We start from the raw sequence: 15,933 nt of genomic DNA, 5'->3' as shown, positions 1-15,933 counted from the left end.
AGATATGGGATCTCACCATGTTGCCCAGGCTGGTCTTGAACTCCTGGGCTCTAGCCGGGCGCGGTGGCTCAAGCCTGTAATCCTAGCACTTTGGGAGGCTGAGGCGGGTGGATCACGAGGTCAAGAGATCGAGACCATCCTGGTCAACATGGTGAAACCCCGTTTCTACTAAAAAAATACAAAAAATTAGCTGGGCATGGTGGCACGTGCCTGTAATCCCAGCTACTCAGGAGGCTGAGGCAGGAGAATTGCCTGAACCCAGGAGGCGGAGGATGCGGTGAGCTGAGATCGTGCCTTTGCACTCCAGCCTGGGTAACAAGAGCGAAACTCCGTCTCACAAAAAAACAAAAAACAAACGAACAAAAACAAAACAAAACAAAACAAAACTCCTGGGCTCAAGCAATCCTCCTGACTTAGTCTTGTAAATAACTAGGATTCTAAGCTCAACCCACTGTGCCCAGCTTAGAATGCCTTGCTGTTAACCACAGTCACCCCACTGTGCAATAGGACACCTGAGGTTATTCCTCCTATCTAATTGTAACTTTGTACCCAATGACTAACCTCTCCTCATCTTCCCTTCCCTCCTTCCCTCTCTCATCTCCGTAATGGCTGTTCTACTCTCTGCTTCTATGACATCAACTTTTAAAACAAAGATTCCACATGAGTGAGAACATGCAGGTTTTTTTCTGTCTGGCTTATTTTACTTAACATGATGTTCTCTGGGTTCATTCACATTGTCAGAAATGTCAGGATTTTCTTCTTTTTCTTTTTTTTTTTTTTTTGAGACGGAGTTTCGCTCTTGTTACCCAGGCTGGAGTGCAATGGCGCGATCTCGGCTCACTGTAACCTCCGCCTCCTGGGTTCAGGCAATTCTCCTGCCTCAGCCTCCTGAGTAGCTGGGATTACAGGCACGCGCCACCACGCCCAGCTAATTTTTTGGATTTTTAGTAGAGACAGGGTTTCACCATGTTGACCACGATGGTCTCGATCTCTTGACCTCATGATCCACCCGCCTCAGCCTCCCAAAGTGCTGGGATTACAGGCGTGAGCCACTGCGCCTGGCAGGATTTTCTTCTTTTTTATGGCTGAATGGTACTCCATCGTGTATGAACATCACATTTTCTTGATCCATGTATCCATTTTTGGACACTTACGTTGATTCCGTATCTCAGCTATTGTAAATAATGCTGCAGTAAACAGGGGAGTGCAGATATCTCTTTGACATATTGATTGCATTTCCTTAGACTCTATACTTAGTATGGAGATTGTTGGATCATGTAGTATTTTTATTTTTAATTTTTTGAGGAACTGGCACACTGTTTTCCATAATGGCTTACCAATTTACAATAGCACAGACAGTATGTAAGTGTCCCCTTTTCTCCAGATCCTTGTCAATGTGTTTTGTTTGTTTTTTGTTTCTTTGATAATAGTTATTCTAATTTGAGCGAAGTGGCATCTCACTGTTTGTTTGTTTGTTCGTTTGTTTTTGAGACAAGGTCTCGCTCTGTCACCTAGGCTGGAGTGCAGTGGCACAATCTTTGCTTATTGCAGCCTCTGCCTCCCAGGTTTAAGCAATCCTCCTGCTTCAGCCTTCTGAATAGCTAGGACTACAGGCATGCACCACCACACCTGGCTAATTTTTGTATTTTTGGTAGAGACAGGGTTTTACCACATTGGCCAGGCTGGTCTTGAACTCCTGACCTCAAGTGATCTGCCCACCTTGGCCTCCCAAAGTGCTGGTATTACAGGCATGTGCCACTGTGCCCGGCTGTCACTGTGGTTTTGATTTGCATTTCCCTGATGATTAGTGATGTTGAGCATTTTTTCTGTACCTGTGGAGCATTTGTATGTCTTCTTTTGAGAAATGTCTATTAAAGTCTTTTACCCATTTTTAAGTAGGGTTATTATTATTATGTTTTTTTTTCTGTTGAGTTGTTTAAGTTTCTTATATATTCTGGATATTAATCCCTTGGGAGGTTAATATCCAGACAGTTTGCAAGTTTTTTTTTTTTTTTTTTTTTCCATTTTGTAGATTGTCTCTTCACTCTGGTTTTTCTTTTCTGTGCAAAAGAGTTTTAATTTGATGTAATCCCATTTATCTATTTTTGCTTTTGTTGTCTGTGCTTTTGAGGTCTTATTTTAAAACTCCTTGCCCAGCCCAATGTCATGATATGTTTGGCCTCTGTTTTCTTCCAGTAGCATCATAGTTTCAGGTTTTATATTTTAGTCTTAAACATTTTAAGTTGGTTTTTGTATATGATAATGAGAGATAAGTGTTTAGTTTCATTTTTCTGCATGTGAATGTCCAATTTTCCCAGCACCATTTTTTGAAGGGATTCTCTTTTACCCATTGTGTGTTCTTGGCACCTTGTCAAAAATCAGTTGGCTTTAGGTGTGTGAATTTATTTCTGGGGTCTCTATTCTGTTCCATTGATCTATGTGTCTGTTTTTATGCCAGTACCATGCTGTTTTGGGAACTCTAGATTTTTAGCTTATTTTGAAGTCAGTTAGTGTGATGCCTCCAGCTTCTCCTTTTTGCTCAGCGTGCCTTCACTATTTGGGGTCTCTTACGATTCCATATACATTAAAGGCTTCTTTTTTCCTATTTCTGTGAAGAATGTAATTTTTTCATTTGTTTTTGTTTTGTTTTGTTGTAGAGACAGGGTCTTGCTGTGTTGTCCAGGCTAGATTTGAACTCCCAGGCTCAAGCAATCCTTCTACCTCATACTCCTGAGTAGCTAGGATTACAGGCATTTGCCATGGCACTTAGCTTGTCACTGGTGTCTTGATAGGGACTGTGTTAAGTCTGTAGATCACCTTGGTTAGTATGGTCATTTTAACAAGATTAATTCTTCCAACCCATGAACACAAGATATCGTTCCATTTGTTTGTGTCCTTTTCACTTTCTTTCATCAATGTTTTATAGTTTTCAGTGTTTAATATCTAAATTAATGAGACTTTAATGATTTAATAATTTTAGGCATTTAATTATTAATTATTTAATATTAATTTAAATGACATTTAAATCAACAAGAAAAAACTTTGCTAGGTGTGGTGGCATGTACTTGCAGTCCTAGCTATTAGGGAGTCTGAAGTGGGAGGATTGCTTAGGCCCAGAAGTTTGAGGCTATAGTGAGTTGTGATCGCATTACTGCACTCTAGCCTGGGCAACAGAGTGAGATCCTGTCTCTAAAAAAAAGAGACAATTTCAGAAAGTGATACCTGCCATGAACAAATCAAAACAGGATAATGATAACTTCTTGGCGGAGGTAATATTTCAGGTGAGACTAAGTGATAAGAAGGAACCAGACACGGGAAGATTTGGGAATAGAGAGCAGGTGCAAAGCAAGATGTAGGGATGGAGAACAGGTCAGGACCCGCATCCCTACCTGAAAAACAGCGATGGTGAGGATGAGGGGATGAGAATAGTCATACTTATTCTAAAAATGATGGTCAGCAGAACAGTGTAGCCAGTGTTCTAAGTGCTTTACCTGATATACATTCTTTAATTCAATTGACAACTCCTAAGATGGGGATTGTTATGGTCCTTATTTTAGAGCTGGGAAAACTGAGGCATGGAGCAGTGAATAACCAGCCTAAGACTACACAATGAATGAGCGATGGAGCCACAATTCAAAATTGAATCTGTCTTCAGAACCTGTGCTTGCTTCCAGCGATATGTATTGGCCACCCTGAGAATGTTCTGCTAAATGCTGTATGTTCTGCAAGCCCAGGCTCAAATGCTACCACCTGCATAAAGCCTTCTCTCTCCCTGCCAAGCAGAAATGTGTTCTCCTCTGAACTTGCAGTGGAACCTTGACCTTTCATTTGGTGTTGACCACACTCTGCCTTGTGTTATGAATATTGTGTATATGCCGTCCTTGCTAAATGTTTTATATCTGCATTCTAAGTGTTTAACTCTAGGAATTGTATCATGTTTATTTTTTGATCTCTCCCAAGACTACAGATAGGGCATTGTGGTATCTGCTGCAGATTTATTGATCTAAGATCTGGTACATGTTACTTAGTGTCTTTTCTAAGACCTGATGTGTGGTTTCCACCTCCTGATTGAAAAAATTTTCTTCTCTGAGTCAGGCATAGTGGCTCATGCCTGTAATCTCAGAACTTTGGGAGGCTGAGGTAAGCAGATCACCTCGGGTCAGGGGTTTGAGACCAGCCTTGGCAAGTAATATGGTGGAACTCTGTCTTTACTACCTGGCCGACTGTGGTGGTGGGCACCTTTAATCCCAGCTATTTGGGAGGCTGAGGCATGAGAATCACTTGAATCTAGGAGATGGAGGCTACAGTGAGCCGAGATCACACTCCAGCCTGGGCGACAGAGTGAGACTTTGCTAAAAAAATTTTTTTTCTTCTCTGTTGCAGTCATGAAGACATCTTATCCATCCTCACTGCTGTCAACAATGATGTGAGTCAACGAGCAGACAGACTGGGAACAAAGAAACAGATGCCCCAGCCTGCTTTCACACTAAGGAAAAAACTCATATTCCCTGTGCCCCCGGATGAACTTTCATTATAGCAGAGAGTTTTTGTTGGTTCTTAGACTTCAAATGAATTATTGGCGGCATCCTCCAACCTCCTGCCCAGCACAGAAATTGGTGGTCTTCACCAGTCATTCTAGAAACAGGAAGCACCCTGTTTTCTGACACAGTCAATTCTGTTTTTTCTTTTTCTTTTAATAAGTCTAAATGTTAGAATAATTTCTTTTTTACTTCCTTTTTTTTGGAGACAGTCTCACTCTTGTCACCCAGACTGGAGTACAGTGGGGTAATCACGGGTCACTGTAGTCTTGACCTCCCGGGCTCAAGCTATCCTCCCACCTCAGCTTCCCAGGTAGTTGGGACTACAGATGTATATCACCATGGCCAGCTACTTTTTATTCTTTATTTTATGTAGAAATGGAGGTGTCTCACTTTGTTGCACAGGCTGGTCTCAAACTCCTGGGCTCAAGTGATCCTCCCACCTCCACCCCCAAAATGCTGGGTTTATAGGCATGAGCCACCATGCCTGGCCAGAAAACTTTCATTATTGAAGACTTGGATTGTAGCCTTGGTTTTGGATGTGTACCCTGAAGAGAGAGTAATTGGCCTTGGTTTGTGTAGGTATTGTATTTTTGAGACAGAGTCACTTCATCACATGGGCTGGAGTCCAGTGGCGGGATCACTGCTCACTGCAGCCTTGACCTCCCAGTTTCAAGCAATCCTCCCACCTCAACCTCCCAAGCAGCTAAGACTACAGATGTGTGTCCATGCCCAGCTAATTTTTGTATTTTTTCGTAGAGATGGGGCTTCGCCATGTTTCCCAAGCTAGTCTCAAATTCCTGGGCTCAAGCGATCCTCCAACCTCAGCTTCTCAAAGTGTTGGGACTCCAGGCATGAACCACTGTTCCTGGCCTGGGGACCAGGTACATTTTAAGGTTCCTTGGTGCTCAAAGAACCACTGTTCTTAGCCTAGGCAGCTTAGATTGCCTCTCTAGGCAACTGGCTCTTAGTTATAATTCTGTGTCCCCTCTGCATGAACATTGACAATGAAGTCACAGTTCACCCACTCCCTGCTCTGATTTCCCCCTTCCTAAGACTTCTCTTCTGCACATCTGGTGAGGTTAAAATTTGGTCTATGACAGGCCCATTTCCTGCTTTTGTATAAGGAAGGAGCTCACGCAGGAAGTTTTTCTTGGGTTGGAGACAGGTTTCCCTGTAGGAAGATGACGGCTCATTTACACTCAGCTGCTCTGAAAGCAGAAACTTTACAACGTGATGTCAAATTCCATGTTGGACTGGGTGTGGTGGCTCACGCCTGTAATCCCAGTACTTTGGGAGTCCGAAGCAGGTGGATCACTTGAGGTCAGGAGTTTGAGACCAGCTCCAATTTGGTGAAACCTTGTCACTACCAAAAAGACAAAAATTAGTCAGGCGTGGTGGTGGGCTCCTGTAATCTCTGCTACTCAGGAGACTGAGGCAGGAGAATCTCGAACCTGGGAGGTGGAAGCTGCTGTGAGCCAAGATCAAACCACTGCACTCCAGCCTGGGCAACAGAGTGAGACCTTGTCTCAAAAAAAAAAAAAAAATTCCATGTTGGGGTTGGAACCTCTCAGGTGCCATTGACAGAACACCCAATTCGAATTGACTGAAACAAAGAAGAGAATTTATTGCCAGTTCACATGGAAACCCAGGAATGGATAGCACCCACTTTAGGCAAAGCTTGAATCAGACTCAATCTACAGGGCAGCACCTTTCTTTTGGCTGGATTTCCTCAGGGCTGGCAGCTGTAGTGTAGACAGTCCCCACCTTGTCACTGCTACTACAGTTTGTTCCTCTGGTACAAGGGATGAGGAGAGAGGCTGTCCCAGAGACTGAAGTTGTTCTCAGGATCACTGGGCTCTTATTGGCCCGAGGGATGTCTGGCTTGCCTGAAGGGAATGGCTTTGTATGAATGCCTTGATGCTTTTTTCATTAAGATTTTGAACATTTTTATGTACTTGAGGTTTTTTTTTTTTTTTTTTTTTTCTATTTATAGAGGAACTCTTTCTTTAATTCCTGGAACCCTATTTTGAAACCTTAAAGGTATGCCCTCGTAGGGAGATCCAAAGTCCTGTGGTTGACACCTTCATTTATTGATAAGGCAGCTGAGGCCTGGGGTAATGAACAACCTCGAAGCCCTTGTTTACTGGATTTTACTTCAGCCAGGTGAACTGGAATGCCATGGGGTGTGGCAGGACGTTAGACATTTTTTTTTGATATGTAAATGCTCATAAAAAATGTAAAGGAATGAAGAAAAACAACTCTTAGCGGTGCCTGAATTTTTTTTTTTTTTCTTTTTGAGATGGAGTTTCACTCTTGTTCAGGCTAGAGTGCAATGGTGCGATCTCAGCTCCACCTTCCAAGTTCAAGCAATTCCCATGAGATTACAAGCATGTGCCACCATGCCTGGCTACTTTTGTATTTTTAGTAGAGACAAGGTTTCTCCATGTTGATCAGGCTGTTTTTGAACTCCCGACCTTGGGTGATCTGCCTGCCTCAGCCTCCCAAAGTGCTGGGATTACAAATGTGAGCCACTGTGTCCAGCCTATGGTGTCTGAATTTATAATTATTTATGTGAAAGTCAAATTTGTGTACAGTAAATTTGCTCTAAGAACTATTCATAAGAACACTGTTCTGGTGTCTCTGGTCATCACGTGGATATGAATATAACTTGACAGAGGAAATGTCTAATCCATATTGACGGAGCAGGAGCACCGTCATCTCAGACAAACACTGCCACTTTAAGTTCCAGTTCCCTTTCTAGCCTCATGCATTTCAAGGAAATAACTTGTCTTCTAACAACAGGCAGCCAGAAAGAGAAGACAGTAAAACACAGATAAGACAGCCGGGACACAGAGGGAGGTGGGGGGTAACTGCCAAACTTCACCGTTACACAATGGGCCCCAGTAAAACAATGGGCTTTTATAAGCACATTCTTTTCCCTTCAGGTACACTAAGATGAGGAAGCTAAAAGCAGACTCAGGGAGGGGTGGGTATGCCTGCAGCTGCAGAAAGATGTATGGGAATAGGCACACAACTCTGCCTCTCAAATAAGCACAACAAAGAGACACAGAAGCAGTCCAAGCCTCTGGTAAACCCTCCCACCCTAAATCCTTAAAAACTCTTTTTAAGAGAGTGGGCTCTGACCCAGCTTGGCCAGAAGCCCCTCTTAGGTTAATTTTCTCTAAAATAAACCTGTCCTTGACTGCCAAGCCACCGTTCATGTTTCTTTAATTCTTTCACATGTATCAGGATGATGATCTCTCAAAACCAAGTTCATAATAGTCCAGGCTCAAAGCTAGCGGCCACTGTCTTTGTCCAGTTGGCAGAACATAGCCCTTGACCATGTAACAGTCCTTCCCTGCAAGTGAAGGATGGCAAGGTACTAAGGGAAGAGCGAAGGATCTGGAGATCAAAGTCCTGCATTTCCATTTTGTCCTGTGGTTCCTTTGCTCAGAAACACTAACTAAATCAAGCTAGCTGTTTTCAGCCTTATCTGTAAAGTAGAGAAAACACGAGCTGTTGGGAAGATGAAAAAGAATGTGTATGTGTGCATCTATTTAAATCTAACTGTGCTAAGGTACATATAAGGCCTTTAGGTGGTAGGGTCTTCTGGTTGTAACTGCCACAGAAATAGCAGGGCTTAAGTTCCTTTGTGTGTAATTCCAGCTGACTTTATTAGCAGCAACTCAACACTAGCAGTACCCCTGACGTACTCTGAGTAAGGCCTAATTCTTCCCTCACTGGTTCATGATGTCCACAGCAGCAGCAGGCCAGCTCTTGCTCTGAGCCAAGTTGAACAAAATGCTGTTGATAAAACCTCCTTCATCAGGAGCATTTGGGGTTTGATGTTTAAGTTTTGGGCCTCTGGTGTATATCATATTTCTGTTTTGCTAGAACTTAGTGCTTGTTCAAGGTTAAATTCTAGAATCAGGCAATGTTCTTTTTAGAGGCCTCCAGCAAGCACTTTGGAGGTCCGTGAATATTTATAGCTGTGAGTCGTGGGTGTATCCAGACACTGGAGCATAGACATCCTTGGTTCATTCCTCAGAGGGAGGTGTGCACAGTTGGTAGTGTGCCCTCCAAGATTTTGTGAAACATTAAGCTTGTTTATATTTGTGTGCGAATGTGTGAATTTTGAGTTCAGGAATAACAGGTGATTTGACCACAGCTATTTGACAGCGGCAACAGTCATTGTGTGCTAAGATGTTTATGAAAGGAATAGGCGGACTGCGTGAGGTTCCTGTATATTTTTCCTAGTTTTATTCACCTACAAAAGCTGTAATTAAATGTTTCTCTTTTTCCCCTTCTTTCTCTCTTTTATTATTATTATTTTTTGAGATGAAGTCTTGCTCTCTCACCTAGGCTGGAGTGCAGTGGTGCGATCCTGGCTCACTGCAGCCTATCTTTGTCTCCTGGGTTCAGGGATTCTCCTGCCTCAGCCTTCTGAGTAGCTGGGATTACAGGTGTGCACCACCATGCCTGGCTAATTTTCATATTTCCAGTTGAAATGGGGTTTTGCCATGTTGGCCAGGCTAGTCTCAAACTCCTGACCTCAAGTGATCTGCCCACTTTGGCTTCCCAAAGAAGTGAGCCATCATGCCTGGCCTCATTCATTATTTCATAAAAGTTTGGACACTGCCAAATGAAATTAAAGACATGAAAATGTTTGATAAAGTGTTATCGCAAATGTTACTGTAATTTAACTACTGGTGTTTATTTTTATTAGAGCCACAGCACCTACTTGCCTCTGCTGCAGGGACTCACAATAGTGGTGGGTAGGTTTGATATTACTGGGCTTACCCTTAGCATGCATTCTATTCTACCTGTGCCCAGGCAGTGTTAAACATACAAGCATCTGGTAAGCGTTAAACATATAAGCATCCACTGTAAGTGTACCAGATGCTTATATATTTAACACCGCCTGGGCACAGGTGGAATAGAATGCATCACTAAGGGTAAGCCCAGTAATATCAAATCTGCCCACACCATTGTGGTGCTTATATAAGCATCTGACCCATCATAACAGACACTGACTGGTACAACACCATGAATGTTGCCAAATAGCAGCCCTTAATCAATAGTGATCAAATCCACAGAGGTAAACTAAATTAGAAATTTACCTCATACAGGTAATTTTTGTGCCACACCTAATTCACAGAATCTTCTCGGTCAGATGCTTTCTGAAGGATCTGGTCAAGTTGTTCTCAGCCTGGAATTCTTGGGCCCTTGGGTGTTTGTGAATTTGTTCTCAGAGCCTCTGAGCTCTCCACCTTCACTTTTAAGTGCTTTAACTCTTTTTTGCTGATAATCTTTAAAACTTTACAGACATCACTGGGCACAGTGGCTCACGTGTAATCCCAGCACTTTGGGAGGCCGAGGCAGGTGGCTCATGAGATCAGGAGCTCAAGACCAGCCTGACCAACATGGTGAAAACCCGTCTCTACTAAAAATACAAAATACAAACAAAAAAACCCCAAAGCAATAACAACCTCAAAAAACTCACAGATGTGTGTCCTGGCTCTTCAGGGTGACTGCTTCACCTTTGAGTACCGCCACACAATGGTTGCTCATGTTCTGGGGCCTCCCCACAGAAAGTGATGAACTTTACCTTGAACTTTTTAATGTAAGTTACTTTTTAATGTAAGTTAAAAAGTGGAGGGGTATCTGTAGCTCTTCAGTCAGTGTCTGTTCTGATGGGCCTGCCCACAGAAAGTGATGAACTTCACCTTGAATTTTTTAATGTAGTGTGGATGGGCATCTGTAGGTCTTCAGGTGCCAGTGGTGAATCTGTTTGAAACTTGCTTCACTCCATCCTCTCATTCTGAGACAGACTCCTCCTCCACCATCCCTCACCTCTACTGAACGCTTTTAGCAGAGGGAACTCACCACAAGTGGGGGCATGGATTTGGGAGCTTGGAAGGACCCCAGAGACCCTGCAGTCCAGCCCTCTGAGTACTCAGTGACTTACTGAAGCCTCGCCCATTCCTGGAGGATTTGCAATTCTTTGTCTCTCTGGATTTGCCACCCGGTCCCTCCAAGCCCCCTGGTTTCCCTTTTGGACAGCTTTAATTGTTCTCTGTTCGACTGGAAGCTGCCTCCTTAGAAACTACTTAAAACCACTGAGTTTCATTCTGAACTCTGGAGCCACACCAAGCAAGTGTAACTGTCCTCTGGTGAGACTGGGATTGTACGTGACAAATTATTTAACTTTTTTCTGGAAGAGTTTCAGTTTTGTTGGAAGTCTGCAGTTTGCTCTTAAGGATATGATAAGAATGTAGTGACACATTTGTATCTTTGAATTTTAAATGGGAATTAAAATTTTAAATTTAGTTTAGTTTAGTTTTGCTTGAGACAGGGTCTGACTGTGTCACCCAGGCTGGAGTGTGGTGGTACCACCTTGGCTCACTGCAACCTCTGCCTCCTCTGCTCAAGCGATCCTCCCACCTGAACCTCCTGAGTAGCAGCTGAGACTACAGGCAGGTTTTTTTTTGAAAACTGAACTTTTTTTCTGGTAGGGTTTCAGTTTCGTTGGAAGTCTGCAGTTGGCTCGTAAGGATGTGATAAGAATGTAACAACACATTTGTATCTTTGGATTTTGAATAGGAACTAAATTTTTTCTTTTTCTTTTTCCTTTTTTTTTTTGAGACAGGGTCTCACTTTGTCAACCAGGCTGGAGTATTGTGACCTGATCATAGTGTACTGCAGGCTGGACCTCCTGGACTCAAACAATCCTCCTGCCTCAGCCTCCCAAGTATGAGGACTACGGGCAGGCACATGCCACAGTGCCTGGCTAATTTGTGTATTTTTTATATTTATTATTATTTTTTGAGACGGAGTTCACTTGTTGCCCAGGCTGGAGTGCAATGGTGCCATCTTGGCTCACCACAACTTCTGCCTACTGGGTTCCAGCGATTCTCCTGCCTCAGCCTCCTAAGTAGCTGGGATTAGAGGCATGTGCCACCACGCTCAGCTAATTTTGTATTTTTAGCAGGGGTGAGGTTTCTCCATGTTGGTCAGGCTGGTCTTGAACTCTTGAACTCAGGTGATCTGCCCGCCTAGGCCTCCCAAAGTGCTGGGATTATAGGTGTGAGCCACCGCACTTGGCCAGGAACTAAATTTTAAAATTTAGTTTAATTTAGTTTTGTTTGAGACAGGGTCTCACTGTGTCACCCAGGCTGGAATGCAGTGGTATCATCTTGGCTTACTGCAGCCTCTGGCTCCTGTGCTCAAGAAATCCTCCCACCTGAACCTCCTGAGTAGCAGCTGGGACTACAGGCAGGTGTTTTTCAAAAATGGAACTCTTAATACATTTTTTAAAAATGGAATCTTTTTTAAAAAGCACTAGAGGAAATTCTGTGTTTAAAGAGTTGCTTATTTGGCAATGTAAACAACTATTTATTTCCTAACATAACTTTTGCAAGTCTAAATTTTTATAAAAAGATTTTTAAATTAAAAAATTTTTAATTGTACTTTTACTTTTTAAGTAATTTTGAGTAGGTAATATTTTTATAAAGACATTCATATTGTTTGAAGATAAGAAAATATATCAAAGGTATTCAAGAAGAGTTTTGCCCCCAATTCTGTCCCCGTATACCCAGAACTCCCCACTTCTGCAGACATATTTCAGATAGGTATTTCTTGAAAGAAAGAACATACGCTGTGAAATTTATCATTAGTTCTCAGTTTAAGTGATTCTGTAAAATGCCTGGAAATACTGATAAAATTCTAGAATGGAAATAACTTTGTGAGATTTCGAACCGAGTATTTGTAAATAGTAGAAATGGACTTACTAATAAGTAAAGGAATTTTATTTGATAACTTTTTTTACAGATTACATAGTAATGTATGTTCATTATGGAATACTTGGGAAATACAAAAACACACAAAGAAAAAGTATATTCATTTATAATTTCATTTTGATATGTAATTTTGCATTATTCACTCTGCGTTTGTCATAGATTTCCCCCACCCTTTTTCAAGGAGTATATCCTCCATGTCTCCCCAATCATGCATCCAGTAAACTTGTCATTACTACCGTGTGTACTTTCACTCACGTTTCAATTCCAAGCATGTCCCTCTCTGACAACCACCTCCCATCATTCCATCTTGCTTCTTCTGGCACCTTCCCTTCAAGGAACTTCAGTGCCATTGGGGCTTCCAGTTAGGTTGATTGACCCCATCTATCGTCTTCCCAATGTCAGCACTCCCTCTTCACTCAGCGTAGCGTCGCGTCTTTGTTAGAGTCTCATGTACCTACCAACACCCTTGCCTTTCCCATTCCACTGAGGTGGGAGAATCCCAACTCTGAATAATCTCATAAATCCGTGTCCTCCAAATTTGTACTGGAATTTCAAGGATGTGGGTGGGGTAAAAACATTCCATGTTGCAGACAGGTCTCTTTTAAAACCAATGACCACAAATCTCCAACAGGTTTTTAGGGGTTTTAGCAATGCTGTGACATTTCCCTGGTTATATTACCCTTTTGCATTCTAAGTCTGTTTTACTGATGATAGAATTCTCTATGATCTCAACCTAAAAGATTAGAGATATTTCCCGAGAAGCCCCACCTTTTCCCTTGATAACCCACTATGGAGCTGTCATTTGTGAATTTAAGAAGAAACACTTGTTTCTTGATTATTTTAAAACATCAAAAACAACATTAAAAAATTGAAGGATGGGGCTGGGGAACAGTGGCTCATGCCTGAAATCCCAGCACTTTGGGAGGCCAAGGTGGGCGGATCACTTGAGGTCAGGAGTTCAAGACCAGCCTGGCCAACATGGTGAAACGCTGTCTCTAGTAAAAATAAAAAAATTAGCTGGACATGGTGATGCACGCCTGTGATCCCAGCTACATGAGACGCTGAGGAATGAGAATTGCCTGACTCTGGGAGGTGGATGTTGCAGTGAGCCAAGATCATGCCACTGCACTTCAGCCTGGCTGACAAAACAAGACTCTGTCGTAAAACAAAAACAAAAACAAACAAACAAAAAAGAAAGGATGAGCCACAAACTGGGAAATGATATCTGCCACATTGTATAACTGTTAAAGGAGATATGCATGTATATACTGTACATATAATCTTCTGCAAATCCATGATATGTTAAGCAATCCAATTTAGATGGGCAAAACATAAACTAGTTCAAAGATGAGCAAAAAATACAAACCAGTTATTAAAAGGAAATACCAATGAGCAATAAACATATGAAAACATAACCATTCTCTTTAGTCATCAGAGAATTTGAAAAACACAGCCACAGTGAGATGTCATTTTATGCTCATCATATTATTAACATTTAAAACTCTGTCCATACCAAGTATGGGTGAAGATATGGAGAAAGGGGACTCTATTACATTGATCGAGGAAATGTAAATGGGCACAATCATTTTAGAGAACAATGTGCAATATTTATAAATGTTGGAAATTTGCACACAGTAAAATCTAGCAATTCCATTTTTGGATCTATATCCCCAAAGAAACTTTAACAAAATTGTTTTGTAGAGAAAGGGTCTTGTCATGTTGTACAAGCTCGTCTTAAACTCCCAGCCTCAAACAATCTTCCTGCATCAGCCTCCCAAAGTGTTGAAATTATAGGTGTGAGTCACCACACCTGGCCCCAAAAGAAATCTTGGATATGTACCAGGAAATAAGGAAGAGTGTTAGTTTTCTGAGCAGCATTTTTTGTAAGAGCACAAAGAGAAAAGAAGCATCCTAAACAATCTATATATTAATTAGGAGGAAGAGAGATACATTGTGGTATAGTCGTATAAAGGAATGCTATCAAGTAGTGAAACAAAGTTAACTAGAATTATTTAGGTTGAACCACATGAAATTGCCATTCTTCTAGATTGGAAACTACCAAATATTGGTAATTTCATACAGTTTAAATATGTGTATCAGAAACATAATGCTAAGTAAATAATATCTATAATATGATATGATTTCTATAATGTTAAAAACACAAAGAAGAGTCTTTTTTAATTTTTTGTTTTCATATATATCCTTTTTTATTTTTATTTTTTATTGCATTTTAGGTTTTGGGGTACATGTGAAGAACATGCAAGATTGTTGCATAGGTACACACATGGCAGTGTGGTTTGCTGCCTTCCTCCGCATCACCTATGTCGGGCATTTCTCCCCACAAATAAGAGTCTTATGTGTTGCTTATGAATTCTTATGTATATTGTACAAATATACAGATGCATGGGAGTGATAAGGAGTTTAGAGTAGTAGTTGCCTGGGGTGGGACTGGGGTTTGGACATGCCAATGGGGAGGAATTACAGGGTCTTCAAAGGCATCAATCCTGTTTTATATCTTCAACTGAGTGCTGGATGTGGGGGAGTCTCTCTCTCTTTTTTCATCCTTTTTTTTTTGCATCTCAATGCTGATTAATGTCATTTAGCCACCAGATTGGGTGATTTATTGGTTGTTGAATATCTGGCCAGGTTTGCAAGGAAGTTTTGCTCTCTTGGGCAGAGTATATTTTTCCAATCTAGTACCCGTCTGTATCTTTGCTGGTGATTTCTGTGGCTGTAGTTAATCAGTGTTGCCAAAGGAAAGATAAGGGGCATTGACTCACTTTTTATTGCCCTGAACAATTCCTGTTGCAAAATAATGATCTGGATATATTCTCCAGAACAGGAAGCAAGCTGCAGATGGGAAACTGCCTTATGACGCTTCTGAGTGTCCCAAACCAGTTTCTAACAACTCACTGTGAGTCAAAGTGTTCATCTACAGAATCAGCTATCTTCACCATGACACCCGCCACGTCCAAACTGCTGCTGGCATTCCTGCACTCAGAATGCACAATCAGAAGCTCAGCCCTCTATTGGATCAGGCTGCTATTTAACCATTTGCAGAACCTTCAAAAAGATCTCTAGAGGCTTGGCACGGTGGGTCGCACCAGTAATCCCAGTACTTTGGGAGGTGGAAGCAGGCGGATCACTTGAGGCCAGAAATCTGAGACCAGCCTGGCCAACATGGTGAAACCCTGTCTCTACTAAAAATATAAAAATTAGCTTGGCGTGGTAATGTATGCCCGTAGTCCCAGCTACTCAGGAGGCTGAGGCACAAGAATTGCTTGAACCCAAGAGGCGGAGGTTGCAGTGAGTGAGCCGAGATCATGCCAGTACCACTACACTCCAGCCTGGACAACAGAGTGAGACTCCTCAAAAAAAAAAAAAAAAAAAAAAAAAAGGAAAATATTCCTTAGAAACTTGAGACGGATCCTTCGACTAGGGCAGAAGGGATCAGAGAGTAAGAATTGTCACACCCCCACTCATGCCATTCTGAATGCTCAGTTGGCCACACTGCAGGGAAACGGTGAGCCAATTTTGGCTTGGGGCTTCTTGCTGCTGCCAAATTAACAATTCCAGCCCTTGGGTCTAGACAC

At 42.0% G+C, this 15,933-nt stretch overlaps 1 protein-coding gene across 8 annotated transcripts in view; it reads left to right on the top strand.

Moving 5' to 3' along the window:
* The window catches only part of CASP10 (caspase 10), a 51,781-nt gene that overhangs the window by 33,874 nt on the left and 1,974 nt on the right, over positions 1 to 15,933 (top strand). For 3 of the 8 annotated variants that reach the window (XM_074399275.1, XM_010336441.3, XM_003925660.4), the window contains one exon: positions 4,384 to 7,349. The exons of 2 other annotated variants lie outside the window; for them this stretch is intronic. In XM_074399275.1, coding sequence (XP_074255376.1) covers positions 4,384 to 4,537 — 154 coding nt within the window. In that variant the 3' untranslated portion in view covers positions 4,538 to 7,349. Of the gene's footprint in view, positions 1 to 3,557; positions 7,350 to 15,933 lie in introns of those variants that run through there. 3 more of the 8 variants (XR_012517658.1, XM_074399276.1, XR_012517659.1) reach the window with 2 other exon arrangements.

Source organism: Saimiri boliviensis, chromosome 5 (genome assembly GCF_048565385.1).
Source record: "Saimiri boliviensis isolate mSaiBol1 chromosome 5, mSaiBol1.pri, whole genome shotgun sequence".
Classification (NCBI taxonomy): Eukaryota; Metazoa; Chordata; class Mammalia; order Primates; family Cebidae; genus Saimiri; species Saimiri boliviensis.
The sequence above is the reverse complement of the archived record's forward strand: the minus strand, read 5'-3'. Positions and strand labels throughout refer to the sequence as shown.